The 15,091-nt window shown below is 41.0% G+C and overlaps 1 protein-coding gene across 2 annotated transcripts; it reads right to left on the bottom strand.

Annotated features, from left to right (window-relative positions):
* Nucleotides 1-236: 236 nt before the first annotated feature.
* Nucleotides 237-14,351, bottom strand: POLR3F (RNA polymerase III subunit F). 2 transcript variants are annotated; one of them, XM_047069038.1, is made up of 10 exons: nt 14,018-14,351; nt 12,440-12,557; nt 9,585-9,652; nt 9,200-9,220; nt 9,008-9,075; nt 7,192-7,304; nt 5,043-5,186; nt 4,750-4,857; nt 3,005-3,196; nt 237-1,985 (listed from the first exon to the last, which is right to left on the bottom strand). In XM_047069038.1, the coding sequence occupies exons 1-10, from the start codon at nt 14,077-14,079 to the stop codon at nt 1,908-1,910; spliced, it is 972 nt and encodes a 323-aa protein (XP_046924994.1). In that variant the 5' UTR covers nt 14,080-14,351; the 3' UTR covers nt 237-1,907. The 2 variants fall into 2 exon arrangements, with proteins under 2 accessions (XP_046924994.1, XP_046924995.1); XM_047069039.1 differs by lacking the exon at nt 9,200-9,220.
* Between the last annotated feature and the right edge of the window lie 740 nt (nt 14,352-15,091).

Here is a 15,091-nt window from a genome sequence, read left to right as displayed (position 1 = left end):
CTATTTAACTATATATCGGAGCTGCTGTTGTTTGTTTTTTTTTTTAACGTTTATTTATCTTTGAGAGACAGAGAGAGAGCATGAGTGGGGAAGGGGCAGAGAAAGTGGGACACAGAATCCAAAGCAGGCTCCAGGCTCTTAGCTGTCAGCACAGAGCCCGAAGTGGGGCTCGAACTCAAGAACTGCGAGATCATGACCTGAGCCAAAGTTGGATGCTCAACTGACTGAGCTACCCAGGCGCCCTCAGAGGTGCTATATTTTTAAACTATTGTCTCTTTTCTCCTTCAGTTAATATTCAGAATGAAAGACCTGCTATGGGAAAACCATTTAAAGGGTCTCTTTATTCTGGTGAGTCAATGAACTTTTGTTGTAGCCTTTGATTGTAAGCTTTAAAAACCAATCTTTGGCTATCAAGACATAATACAAAATCTGTAGTTAATACATGAACTGCTTCCTTCTCCCTACATCTGCCTCTCCCCCCAACTTCAGTTTTCTCATTAAATAAGACTAGCGCCTCTGTGACAGGCCAGGATCCAAGAAGGACAAATAATGTTCTTACTATTCTAGCTTTCCTTGGGGGTGGAAGAGAAAGGCTTGTGTAGTTTCAGGCTCCTAGATTCTTCTGTATCTTCTATATATTTAATACTTGAAATGATCCTTGTTTCAAAGTGCTGGTGTCACTGAATGCTATTTTATAGAGCTGGCCACAAACTCCATCTGGTTCTTAGTTCGTTACTGAGCTGATTTCCTTTTATTGATCCTATTTATCTCAAAGTTACCCTTCTGATGGTTGCCCACTTGGAGAATCTCCAAACTGGTAGTTGAACTCTGGTGTCAGTAGTAGCTGACCTTCAATTCCTTTCCCTTGGTCCCATACTTTTGGCTTGGACACAGAAATCACTGAGTGGAGGTACAAAGTGAAAATACAATAGCTGAGATCCTAAAAAGCTAACTTTTGTTCAACAGTACACTGAATAACCTAATGTTTTCTCTATGGCTAACGATTAGGACTGGAAGTACTATTAGAACTGAGAACAATTATAATGGCTTTCTGCTTAGCCTAGACTAATTACACCATGATTTTAGAAGAGAATAAGGAAACAAATCTAAAATAGGACAAGAAAAGAAGAATGGTATCCTGCTCACAATGAAGTACGAATGGAGGGTTATGGATTATGGGACAGTTCTAGCAAATAATACAATTGAACCACAGAATGAAACTTGGAAGACTTTAACAAAGGATCAGTGAAAACATTCTCTTGAAGATGAGAATAATCTAACTATGCACTAAAAATCCTTGATAATAGTCATCATTTGCATTTGAGGTAAGTACAAAGGCATAATCCTCTGAAATAATATTTGTGACATAAGGAATTAATAATGTGCAGAAAAGAGATGTTCCATTCTCTTCCCCACTCTTCCCTAAGTGCTATTCCTGCCCCATCACTTTTAATTACTTCTCAATGAAACCACTGAGGAAAGAGAAAACAAATGGCAATAGTGAAGTAGATGTAAAAAATTTCCAATGAAGATCTTAATAACTAACTTGGAAAAGGGCATTTTTAAGCTCTAGCCATTATCATAGTATTTGGCAAATTTAGATTTATTGGCTTCTTTTTCCATGAACCATCACAAGTCTTGAAGGTTTCAGAAGGTGGTCTTCCAGAAGTTCTAAGTATTTATCGAAGAATGGATTTCAGTATTAGCCTTACCTGCTTCATATTCCGTTGGCTACTCTACCATTATAAATTTAGTCTTCATAGATAAAAAAATATTTTTTCATAGCAGCTAGTCTATCCATTATTGTGAAGTTTGCTTTCAAGGGTATTTGATGTTCCATCACGAATTAAAGTATTTGCTCTCAAAGTAACTTCATTTGCAAAATGTCAGTAAAGTTCCTAGCTCTCTTAAAATTCGAGCCACTCTGTCATATAAATACAGTTAGATGGTGAAATCTCACCACCTTCATGGCAGTCGTCAAAAACCTTTAAAAAGAAAAAAGTTTACAATCAAATGAGAGTTTTAAAATTATTATATTATAGGTAAAGTCTTAAGTGTCAACTACAACTATACTTTTTGTTAACAACATATCCAAGACCCAACCATTCTCTAAAGCGGTATTAAAAGTGACACTTTGAAACTGAAAGAGACTAGAGCTGTAATAGGACCTGCTGTGTGATTATAAAGTTAGTTAATGAGAGACCTCTCACTGTAGCACTAAGATGACATGTTCTGCCCACTGACCCAAAGGCTATTGGCAGGTAACAGGGATACAGGAAAGCAGATCTGTATGTGTGTTTGACTAGGCAAATGTTTCGTGTTTAACTACGTTCTTTTTTGTGAAGGGTGCTAAGCAGAATTCCCAATATGCTCGCTTTTTTCCCTAGGAGTTGACACGAGCATACAGACAGCTTAGGCATATAGACAAGGGCCAGTATAAAGAAATAAAACAGCAGCTATGAGGGCCAGGACAGGGCCTGCAGCACGCAGCTGGCAAGCAGTAAATGGGAACGGATGGATGGAGAGTGCTGGTGCATGCTGCAGGGGAAAGCACATCTCTGGGTTTGAATCCTGATTCTTCTAAGCCGTATATCTTGTATCTTCCTTAGCTTCAAGCTTATGCAGAAATAACACCACTAGCTCCAAGGGACAGGAGGAGATTAAATGAGACCACATAAATCTTCAAGAACATACCTGGCCTGTGACACGTTCTCAGCAAATCCTATTTCCCTCCCTACTTAGGTTAAATGATTAGCCCTTGTTAAAAATTGTCCATTTTAGGGCCAAACCCAGAAAAACACAAATTTCCCTAACCTGGTTATTCTAAAAAGGAATGTAAAGCCATGACTTGTTCATCAAAGGCCTGTCATCAAAGTTTACGTGGAGGTTTGAGCAGCTGTTGGTCAACTCTGAGAATCAGAAAACTGGGGTGTGCTTGCTGGTAAGTTATGTGGCATTTGCACTTGGTGGCAGTCAGGTGTGAAATGAAGCCACTTTAACTCACCGGGCAGAGTCCGCAGGGGGCCCGGACCAAACCTGTGGGCGGGATGATAGGATTGACTGCTCTATACAGTTTCATGTGTCCATCCACACTTCCAACTGTGCCTTCTTTTGCAGCGATGATAGTCATCTCTACTTTCCCGTCATAAATGAGTGTATTTAAGATAGTTTCAATGTCCTCCATGGACAATTCTACCTGAAAAGGGGACACATTAGAAAGGACACAGAAAGCACAAGAAGACATCCTATCTGAGGGTGTTTAAACAGTAAGGGTCGCAACTCCGCCATGAATGGGGAAGCATTGCGCCGATGGGTGATTTAAAGCACAGAGCTGAACAACAGCCCAAGCTAGCACAAAGCACTGAAATGCTAAGGACAGAACTCTAACCTCATCTGAATTTGATACTTTCTTTCTATGTTTCTACCCTTAGGTAAAATCTGGAAGTCTTATAAAGTAACATTTCCTTAGCAAGAACTTGATGTGGATTTATAAAATGTTCAAGCATAAAGTTATTTTAGATATCAAATTGTCCAAATTCCTAGTTTTTTATATAAATGAGAAATCTGTGTGGGGTATCTGGGTGGCTCAGTCGGTTAAGTGTCTGACTTCGGTTCAGGTCATGATCTCACGGTTCATGAGTTCAAGCCCCGCATCAAGCTCTGTGCTTACAGCTCAGAGCCTGGAGCCTGCTTCAGATTCTGTGTTTCCCTCTCTCTCTGCCTCTGCCCCACTCGCGCTCTATCTCTCTCTCTCAGAAACAAATAAACATTAAAAAAAATTTTAAATAAGGGGCACCTGGGTGGCTCAGTTGGTAAATGTCTGACTTCAGCTCAGGTCATGATCTCGCAGTTCATGAGTTCGAGCCCTGCATCGGGCTGTGTGCTGACAGCTCAGAGCCTGGAGCCTGCTTCAGCTTCTGTGTCTCCCTCTCTCTCTCTGCTCCTCCCCCACTCACACTCTGTCTCTCTCTCAAAAATAAATAAGCATTAAAAAAATTTTTTTAAATAAATGAGAAATCTGGGGTCTAGGAAATGAAAACAGCTTGTCCAAATGGCCGATTCAATTTCTTCTCTGATTCTGAAAAGCATCCAGCACTCTGTCTTTATATAGGTCTTCAAAAGAATATGCTGATGACGCTACTCGCCTCTTACAAGTTGGATAATACCAGTAAGTGACAACTGATGCTATTGAGGTTTGTCATCTATGTTGAAATGTCCCTGAGAAAGTCAAGACCTTGTCAGAAGAGACTTTTGAATTTTGGGAGTGCAGTGCACTGCCAGGCCTCTACACTGCTGCTCTATATGCCAAGCTTAAGTATATACAGATCACACAGTGCCTGATGGCAGGACAGTCACCTTTGTCTAAATGGCTTAGGACAGTGCTTTCCGAAAGTGGATTCTGCACAATGTTCACAGGTATCACCTCAAAAAAGGGTCTGGGTCAAATATGTTCAGAATACATTGTAAACTATACCCCTGTGATGAAGAGTAACTTTAAAAAATTAAAATGAAGGGGCGCCTGGGTGGCTGTTGAACTTCTGACTTCATACCAGGCCATGATCTCATGGCTCGTGAGTTCGAGCCCTGCGTAGGGCTCTGTGCTGACAGCTCAGAGCCTGGAGCCTGCTTCAGATTTTGTCTCTCTGCCCCTCCCCCACTCATGATCTGTGTCTTTCTCTCAAAAATAAACATTAAAAAAAATTTTTTTAAATAAAAAATAAGATGAAAATTCAAAACCCAAGCTCTCACCTTACTGATCCCCAATTCACAGATGTACTTCCATACTTCATGTGATGAGGCAAATGAACTATTTCTTTGTATCATTGGATTCTGTTTGCTTTCTCGTGCTGTTTCTGCCTATAAGGGTAGAAACACAAATCTCAGCATAGTGTTTTCTGAATACAATTTATATAGTCTGAAAATCAACAATGGAATATACTGTTTAGTAAAAATTATCAACTTCACCATTTTCAAGTCCTATAAAATACGATATAAACTTTTTAAAAAAGATTTGCAGTGATGTGTCCTCAGTTATGCCTCACCTTGGTTTGTAGAAATTTAAAACACTGTTGGTTAAGCACCTCTACAAATTCTGATTCAAAATCCTGGTCACTGTACCAGGCTCCACCAGTCACAGACCGGTCTGGCTGCAGGTTATAGAGCATATATACTTTCTTTTTTGAGGCCTAGGAAAAAACATGCACAAGCAGATGTGGTTATAAGATAAATAAGTCTTCTGAAACTAAGATTAAAAAAAAAACAACAACTCAAAACTTTGTATTTTAGAGCAGTTTTAGATTTACACAATTATTGTAAAGATGGTACATTTGCCTTGTGCTCAGTTTCCCCTCTTATTAGCATCTTACATATTAGTAGGGTACATTTACTACAGTTAATGAACCAATATTGATACATTATTATTACCTAAGTCTATACTTTACTGAGATTTCCTTAGTTTTCCCCTAATGTCCCTTTTCTGGGTCAAGAACCTATTCAGGATACCACACTACATTTACTTGGTATGTTTCCTTGGCAACTTCTGGTTGTGACAGCTTCTCAGACTTTCCTTGTTTTTGAGAACTTGCCAGTTCTGAGAATTACTGATTGGGTATTCTGTAAGATGCCTTTTGATTGGGATTTGTCTGATGTTTTTCTCAGGACTAGACCAGGAAAAAGACCACAGAGGAAGTGCCCTTCTGACCACATCCCATCAAGGGTACTCAATCGTCACCAAGTGATGATTGATCACCATCACTAAGACTTTTCGGTGTTGATGCTAACCTTGATCATGTGGCTTGAGGTAGTGTTTCTCAGTTTTCTCCACTGTAAACTTTCTTCCCTAGCCTTGCCATGTTTGGAAGGAAATCAGTACGCAGAGCCCAAACTGAAGGAGGGAGAGTTACGTTCTACTACCTAAATTACCTGGTACTCTTCTGCACAGGAGGTTTGTCTATTCTGCCTCTTTCCACTCATGGGAAAATGGGTCATTTATTTATTTCAACATTTATATCAGTATGGACTTAGGAAGATTTATTTTAGACTTTGGGTTACAATCCAATACTACTTCAGTTTGAAACCTTGAAAACATTGTGTAAATGAAAGAAGCCTGATGCAAAAGACCACATACTGTATGATTCCATTTATACAAAATTTCCAGAATAGGCAGATCTGTAGAGACAGAAACTACATTAGTGGTTATCAAGGCCTACAGGCAGGGATGCAGAGGACTGACTGCTAGTGGGGTCACATTTCACGGGTGATGAAAATGTCCTAAAATTACAGCAGTGTGATGGTTGCACAACTTTGGGAATACACTAAAAACTACCAAACTGTACATTTTAAACAGATGAATCTTATGGCATATCAATTTTATCTCAATAATAAGGCTGTTATTAAAAATAAAGGTGGAGAAGAAAGATTGGCAAAGTGAAGGTAGGTGATCGGTATGTGGAGACTTGTATTATTGGCTCTACTTTTGTGAAAATTTGAAATTATCCATTAAAAATGCAGAAGGGAGATAATGGTATAAACTAGGGATTGGTAAGGCAAAAATACTATTTGATAAAATCTCTGATGAACATTGAATTCTTATTTGCCAAAATCCGTGTTCAAGCAAACTTTAGGGGGAATCTTGGCTCTTCTGATACCTAAGTCAGTGCAGTCAGCAGCTGGTGTCCCTGATGCAGCCAGCTCTGGAGTGGAAGCCCCTGGAGGAGGTAATAGGGTGGGGTGGGATGAGGAGAAGGAGAAATACCATGTACTGGAACAGACAGGGCAGAGATCTTTCTCTGACTTGTTTACTCACGTATCCCAAGCACTACAAGAGTACCTGGTACACAGCAAACACACAATAGCTATTTGTTGAACGAGTAATCTAATATGCCAGGATGGAGTAAATTATCTTACACACTGGAAATCCAGGAAAAATGCTCATGATTCCAAAAATTCTTTACTGAAGAGTAAAGTGGTTTTAGCTTTAATGGCGCGTGAGACGCAAAGAGTTAATTAAGCAGCAATAAATCTAGGCAACATCTCCAAGCCAATCCAACTTGAGCTTAATTTTTAGAAATCGTTTTGACCAGTAGTTTTAAATCATGACACAGCTTACAGAACAATAAAAATCTTGAAACGTACTTGGACCAGAACATATACAATGACCACTTGGGGGGAAGAAAAGAGAAAACTACTCACTGCCACAGACTTAACAGCTTTGATAAGCTTTTTACTTTCCAAATTCTTTAGAATTTTGTTAATTTCTGTTAATGGCAAGTTACTTTTGTATCGGATATCTCTGCTCCATATTCCTATAAGAAAATAAAGTAAAATGAATTCAACACCATAGGATGTGTGTTTACAGTCCTACTGCTGTATCTCATGCCAAAACTATAACAAAGTATGTATATATATGTATATATCCCTAGAGCACAGCTATAGAGAAAACAGTGACTTAGAGGTAAGAATCTCAGATAACATATAAAATGTTAAGTTATGTGCTCTATCTTCTAACCAGAAATTTCTTGGAATCCTAGCATGGCACCTTTCTAAAAACACTGAAAAAGATATTTTTTAATGGAAGGAAAGAATGGTACTGAATTGACTTACATTGTCTCTTCCATCCCCTTTTGCATCCCAACTTCTGTTTCCTATTATTTTTACTTTAGATTTGTATTTTTTTTAATTTATTATTTTTTGAGAGAGACCTCAAATCAGGAGGGGGAGAGAGGGAGGAAGAGAGAGGATGCCAAGTAGGCTCTGCGCTGTCTGCACAGAGCCCAACTTGCAGCTTGATCCCATGACCTAGGGATCATGACCTGAGCCAAAATCGAGAGTCAGATGCTTAACTGAGCCACCCAGGCACCCCTACTTTAGATTGTATTTAGATTGTAACTTAAGTTTGCGCCAAGGTCAGTTGCCACTGTCAGCGTAGAGCAAAAAATACTTTATGTAAGCATCTGTGTGCATGTATACCCATTACGTATACACAAAAACTGTATTTAAGAGATGAAAAATGGAAGACTGGGGTTCTCACAGCCACCAAAAGCCCTGTGCAGGAGGCTATGGTTTCTCTCTGTTTTAAATGCTTATTTATTTAGTTTTGAGAAAGAAAGAGAAGGAGGGGCAGAGAGAGGGGGAGACAGAGAATCCCAGGCAGGTTCTGCACTGTCAGCTCAGAGCCTGACACAGGGCTCGAACCCACAAACCGTGAGATCATGACCTGAGCCTAAGTTGGACACTTAACCAACTCAGCTACCCTGCCGCCCTGGTTACTCTTTTAAAAAAGGCTTGTATATGGAATTTTGTTAAAACATGTTACCCTATTTTCTTCCCAGCACAGAGGCATAATGAGATAGGAAGAAGTTTTTAAGATAGAGAATGCTTTTTTCATGAATCTATTTTTAAAATATTAATTTAACTTCTAATAAATATAAGAATGATATGATTTCAAATTATATCATGGTTGATACATTGTTGAAACTAGTATCAGTGACTCAAATCCTAAATTGTGATAACAGCAGTTTAGATAGAATTCTGTAAGTGGGATAGAGAGATATCTAATAGTTGCTGAGGGACCTCAGTCAGGCACTGCCACACTGCACTAGACATCCCTCTGCTTTCTCCAAAAACCAGAGAGATGTTATTATCCATAATTTACAGATAAGAGGAAAAGGAAGAAACAAAGGCCTCCAAAGTTTAGAAAGAATTAAAAAACAAAGCAAAACAACAACTCCTTAAGTTTTAAGGATCATAGTTTAGAAGTTCCTTTCCATCCCTGCCCATAGCCATCTAGCTCCTACCCTCCCTGGAGGCAGCAATGGCATCACTTCTGGGTGTCCCTCAAGCATACGCACATTACACGTTTATGTCGTATCTCCTCTTCTTTTAACATACATGGCAGCATTCTCTATACATAGATCTATAGCTTGGGAAGCCAGATCTCATTCCCTATTTCTGGACCTACAGACAAAGACCAGGAAGTTTTTTCCTGCTTCTTCCTTCACATGCTTACCTTTATTTCCTGCATCCTCTATGATTTGATATACCAGTTTTTCTTGGTTATCTGATCCTTTCATTTTACTGCAGGGGAATAAAGTAGAATTAAAAAGGCAAAGAGATACAGGATAATCTAAGAATCTACATAACTACTTGAATTAGTGAACAAGGTCATCACATTGACTTATTTACCAAAAGAAGGGCTTACCTTAAAAAGAATGAGACAGGGCTGTATGTACCAGAATGAAAAGATGTCCAAGATATAGTAAGTGAAAAAAACAAGTTGCAAAACAGTATGGATAGCATGATCCCATTTTTGTTAAAAAAAAAAAAGAAAAAAAAGAAAAAAAGATTATATATATAGTATATAAATATATAATCATCTCTATATATTTATATATATACCTAGAAGAAAGGACATATACCAAATTATTAAGAGCAGTCATCTCTGAAAAATGGAACTCATGACAAGAGGCCGGAATGGTATGCAGGACAGATTACATTATGCAATTCTCTATTGACTTTTTTCCCCAAAACCATAGATTATGTTCGTAATAATTAAAGTTTCTAAAAATAAAAAATTGGGTGCTTACCCAGCATTCTGAGAATCCTTTATTCTATACAGAAGGCCTGTATTGCTCCTTAAGAGATCCAACTGACCCTAAAGTTTTTTTTAAACAGAAAATAATAATGAATTATTTTGGAGCTATTTTAAATCAATCACAAATGTTAATGTATGTATTCTTGAAAAGTTTACACAAACCAAAACATCCTGCCTTGCAGTTATTTGTTAGTTCCTCACTCAAGACTTTGGTCTTTGTCTACATATCACATGTAATATATTTTCAAAAACTTAGCGCTTTATGTTACCATTTTCCAAATTATATGCTGGTGTCCTGGCTTGGGTATATGACCAATGCATCAATAATTTTGAAGAAGCAGCTTTAGAATAATAAATAAAAATCCATAGTCAAATTCGAATAAATTCAATCAGTATATGTAATGTAAAGATAAATAATTTATATAAACAAGAAGTTCAAATAAAGGCTAACATGCATAAATCTATAACATGATGATTAACTAAACCTGACAAAATAGTGACATTTAGTGATTTGTGTGATTTCTGTTGTATTACATGAAAATTAGAAAGGTCAACCAATGAATAAAAGATGCAATAGTTTTGGTTTTATATAACAAATCAAAAGTAAAGCATGTCTGGCGTGCTTTTGAAATTCCTTGGGTGTGAACTCTGGAGCACTCAGGTGGCCATATTATGGGATTTCTGGCAGTTTGGGGAATCCATGGCTGGGAGAGGCCCCACTGCCGTGCGTTGAGACTGGGATGACACATGACTTAGAAACAGGCTTACATACGGATGAACAGCAATAACCTCCCTCCCCAAACCCCACTAAGTAGGAAAATCGAACCACAAAGTTCCATTTGGAGGTCGTTTAATTCAGCCCATGAACATTTCCTGAAAACCCATACTGTGATCCATGTTTGGTGGGGCACAAACATGAATTCTAAAAGAGAATCACACAGCTAACGTCAATGTATCTTGTCGGCATCAACACAGAGGTAAGTTAAGGGTGGAATGGGCGCTCAGAGAAGCAGCTTTGGCCCAACCTGGGGGGATTTCAGGGAAGCTTTCTGGGAGACAATAGCAGAGCTGAAGGAAGAGCTGAAGGAAGAGCTGAAGGAGAATGAATAATTTTCATGTAATACAACAGGAGTTAGTCTGTGAAGAAAGGGAAGAAGGGCCTTCTAACCAGTGAAGACAAAGGACCTGAGGCATGATGTGGCAGGGAACCAAAGACAATCTGTTCCCCTGAACCCTAACTTTTGAGGCAGAGTGGGTGAGGAAGGTAGGGGCTCAGTGTGGTAAACCCAGGAGTGTGGACTTGAATCTGTAGTGTTGAGAGGATTCTGGGTCACGAATGACTTGGTCAGATCTGTATTATGATCAAGGGGCACCTGAGTGGTTCAGTCAGTTAGGCATTCAACTCTTGTTCTCAGGGTCTTGATCTCAGGGTCGTGAGTTCAAGCCCCGCATTGGGCTCTGTGCTGGGTGTGAAGCCTACTTAAAAAAAAAAAAAAATCAGGCTGGCTGCACTGAGGCAGATGGAACCAGGAGAGCCAGTTAGAATATACTGTGATAGTCCAGGAAAAAGCCAAGAGCCTGAACACATGCCGAGGTAGCAGGAATGGAAAGGAGGGAACAAATCTGAGAGCTGTTTATGAGCTAAAAGCAGCAACCCTTTGTGATTTACTAATAATTAAAAGTCATCATAGCTCCACCACTGCTTACAAACTGTAGACCACAGGCCTGGCAGTAGATGGGGCTGCAGAGGTGGCGAAAGAGAGGGAGGTACTGAGGAGGATTTTCAGACAGAAGGCAAAGGGCTCAAAGGGTAGTCAGAGGACAAAAACAGTTTCAGTTGCCACAACCTCCAGCATCCCTTCCACTATCCCTCCTGGAGCTGAGTCCTTCACCACGGTGAACTGATTAGAAATCACCAACAGTACTAAAACAGGGCAAGCACTCCGGCCCACTGCTTATTTTTATAAATAAGGTTTTACCGGAATGCAGCCATGCTCATGTGCTTATGAATGGTTCATGGCTACTTTCCTGCAGAGTTGAGTAGTTATGACAGAAACCTTATGGCCTGCAAAGCCTACGATGCATACTATCTGGCACGTTATAGAAAGTTTTCCAGCCATTGAGCTAGAAGGTCGAAGGGAGTAGTTTAACAGAACGTTCACCTGTCCTCAAACTTCCATGAGTCCTTAGTGGAGAAATCTTTTATTCAATTTCTACTACAACCAAACTGAAATGCTTTCAAGACATGGGAGTTTTGATGATGGAGAAATGAAAGAAGAAATAGGCAGATTTAGAGGATGGGGTGCCACAAGGTGGGGTGTTTTGGGACAGTGTAGGAGAATGATATTAGGGCCCCAGGAGAAGAGAAGAGAGAAGAGCAGGTAGAAGGGCTTCAATGAAAAACCCCACTGCAGTGTGACGAGACTCATTCCTGCCTCCTGAAATGCTCAGAGTGAGGAGTGAGATTGTGGAGAATGAAACCCTAAGGAACCGACTCTGTGATAACCTGCAGAAAAACCAGATGGGGCATATTTCATAGGCAATGGCCCAACACCAACAGCAGGAAGCAAACAGAAGGTGAGAGCAGACTAGGCCTATGTGCCCTGTGTCTCACGATGACAATTAGGTTAACAAATACAACAGTTAAAACAGAATACATTTATTTCATTCTTCTTGTAAAACGATGTGTAATTATTTCTTCTTTCCTCAGTTCGGGCAGTCTGAGCTGTTTCCTGGTTTGGAGTCTTAACCTAACACACTTGAGAATGGTTTCACATCTACGTAACAGGAAGTAATGACAGTCCATAGCACATAAATAATTACATCAACTAGTTGAATTTGCCTTACCATGGACAGCAGTCTATTGATGGCCACTGCCCGCTGCTGGGCTTCTATATGAGGCATTTCATTCTGAATTACTTGGTCTGTGATTCCATGAGGGAACTGGTGACATAATTCTATAATCCTAGGAACAAAGGCAATAATGATTTTATTCATGTTCTGACCCATTTCAAGAGGCAATGAGGGAAAAATACAAGCAGAATGGTTTGAAATTGTGCCTTTTTTCACATTTGGCAGATGATCTAGGTTTCTATGATGGTTGTGAATCAAAGCATGTTAGAAATTGAGCAAGATAAAGTACATGTTTACATAATTACTACTATTTAAGGGAGTGTTTCTTTTCCTCACTAATATGAACTTTAAATTAGAAAAGTCAAATGAAAACAAACACAAAATATATTAAAGCTGGGGCTTCAATTTTCTCAGACAGAACAACTATGACAAAGTTAATATGCAGTGCATTGGGCAGTCATAGTCTGCAAGGAGGCAAATCAGATACGTCTGGTGGGAAGACAAAATTTGTTATGCCAATTAACCACAACTGGGTCTGCTTTGGGAATTATCTATACCAAGCAAAAATCAACCAAACTATCCACCTTGTCATAGGATCATCGTACATGTTTTCATAAGTTTGAGAAAGTCAAGGTCTTTAAAACTATGTGGTAACCTAAAAATATAAAATTAGGAGAGGCTTTAGGTGACCTAAACTCTCAAAAAAAATTTTTTTTGTTTGTTTTATATTTGAGAGAGAGCGTGAGCAGGGGAGGGGCAGAGAGAGAGGGAGTCACAGAATTTGAAGCAGGCTCCAGGCTCTGAGCTGTCAGCTCGGAGCCCCACATGGGGCTGGAACCCATGAGCGGTGAGGTCATGACCTGAGCTGAAGTCGGAGGTTCAACCGACTGAGCCACCCAGGCGCCCCCCCCACGACTTTTTTAAAGTTTTTTTTTTTAATGTTTTACCTTATATTTGAGAGAGAGAGAGAGAGAGAGAGAGAGAGAGAGAGAGACAGCAGGGGAGGGGCTGAGAGAGAGGGAGACACAGAATCTGAAGCAGGCTCCAGGCTCTGAGCTGTCAGCACAGAGCCCGACGCGAGGCTCGAACCCACGAGCGTGACAGGTAACCTAAAACCTTAAATACTGCACGGAAACCATTTGGCTTAGTGTTGCTTCAAAAATCCAGACTGCATCCTAATTTCGCCCAAACATTCTGTCGTGGGAGTTCCCTTAGCGACAAGAGCGATCCTGGATCAGAGTACAGTACGTATCTACAAGTACTACGGGAAAAACGCCAAGTCCTCTCTGGGCGTCGGTTACCTTAATGTAGGAAGAAAACACATCATCACAACTTTCCGAACAGCACCGGCGCAAGATCGGATACGTAAAGTTGCAAACTGTCAAGCTCGCCCGGAACTTCTTAAGAAGTCTGCGGTCCAGGGATGGGAGGGAGGCTCCAAACCCCACGAATCCCCTTCCTGTGCGCGCAAGTATCTGCCGACGGTGCCCGTGGAAGGGGTCCGCCTGCCCGAACGACCAGCCGCCTGAGGGGGGCTCCAGAGCAGGGAAGGAGCCTCACTCACTGGTTTACCTGTTTTCTATTTCCACGGGATCCGCGTCGGGCGGCTGTACCTTCACCTTCACCTCAGCCATCACTGCCCAGTTCCCGTCCCTCGTGGGAAGAGATGTTCGGAGTCGCCGGTTAACCAGCTGGGGAGCGAGGAAACCGGGGAAAGAAAGCACCAGGTTTGGCAAGGGGCCTTCTTCCTCGTGTCGCAGCCGGTCCTTACTTGTTCTGTCGGCCTGAGGTGGCCGAGCCGCGCCTGATCCGCTACGTCTTATTCTTGTTTTTCAGAAGGTCAATGCCTGTCGGACCAACGAGTCTGGTTCCCTCACTCTGTGTTGGGATGTCACCTCTGAGCATTTTCCAACCTCTGTGAAGCCATATTCTCAGAGACCTGCAGTGAAGCCTTTAGGAAAGGCGCGCGAGGCCGGTACCAGTCCCCCGGCCAAGCGGCAGAGGCGGGGTTGGTTGCTAGGAAGTCGGTGTCCTCCAATCACCTGCCCGGCTCTCAGTGGGAGGGGCGCGGCTCGCAGCGTCTGTGGAAACCCAGGAGGCAGCAGAGGAGACGGCAAGAGGTGGTGAGAGGTGGGCTGCCTGACTGGGGACAGTGGCGGTACCTCGGTGATCCCAGTCCGGGTTCTGGTGGTCGAAGGAAGAGAGGGAGCAGGAGGAGAAGGGCCTCCCTCACTCCAGCCGAAAGGAAGCGGGCGTCCCTATCTGCCCCTGATGGACAGGGACTGGGACCGGACGGGGTTCCGGATCCGGGAGGCGAGGGGGCGGTCTTGATGGAAGGATTTGATGGGTGAGGGGTGCTGTTGACCCTACACTGCTGTTTGGGCCTAGCATGGTGGTCTACTTCTTGATCCTCTTCGCTTGGGGCCCACAGGCCGCCCCAGCCTCCCAAGGGGTAGCTCCTACTTGGCTGCGCGTGTTATTCCTTCCCCTATATATATAAATATACATTATTTATAATATAATATATTTAAATATATATATTTATAATATGATGTATTTAAATATATATTTATAATATATTTTTTATATATGACTAAATTTTCAACTTTTTAAATTTTAATTGCCTCTTACTTAAGTGGAAAAATG

Source organism: Lynx rufus, unplaced genomic scaffold (assembly GCF_022079265.1).
Source record: "Lynx rufus isolate CCGP_SWC_20201006 ecotype Redwood Valley unplaced genomic scaffold, mLynRuf1.p SCAF_8, whole genome shotgun sequence".
NCBI lineage: Eukaryota > Metazoa > Chordata > Mammalia > Carnivora > Felidae > Lynx > Lynx rufus.
Note: the sequence above shows the minus strand (reverse complement) of the source record. Positions and strands in the feature narration are given on the sequence as shown.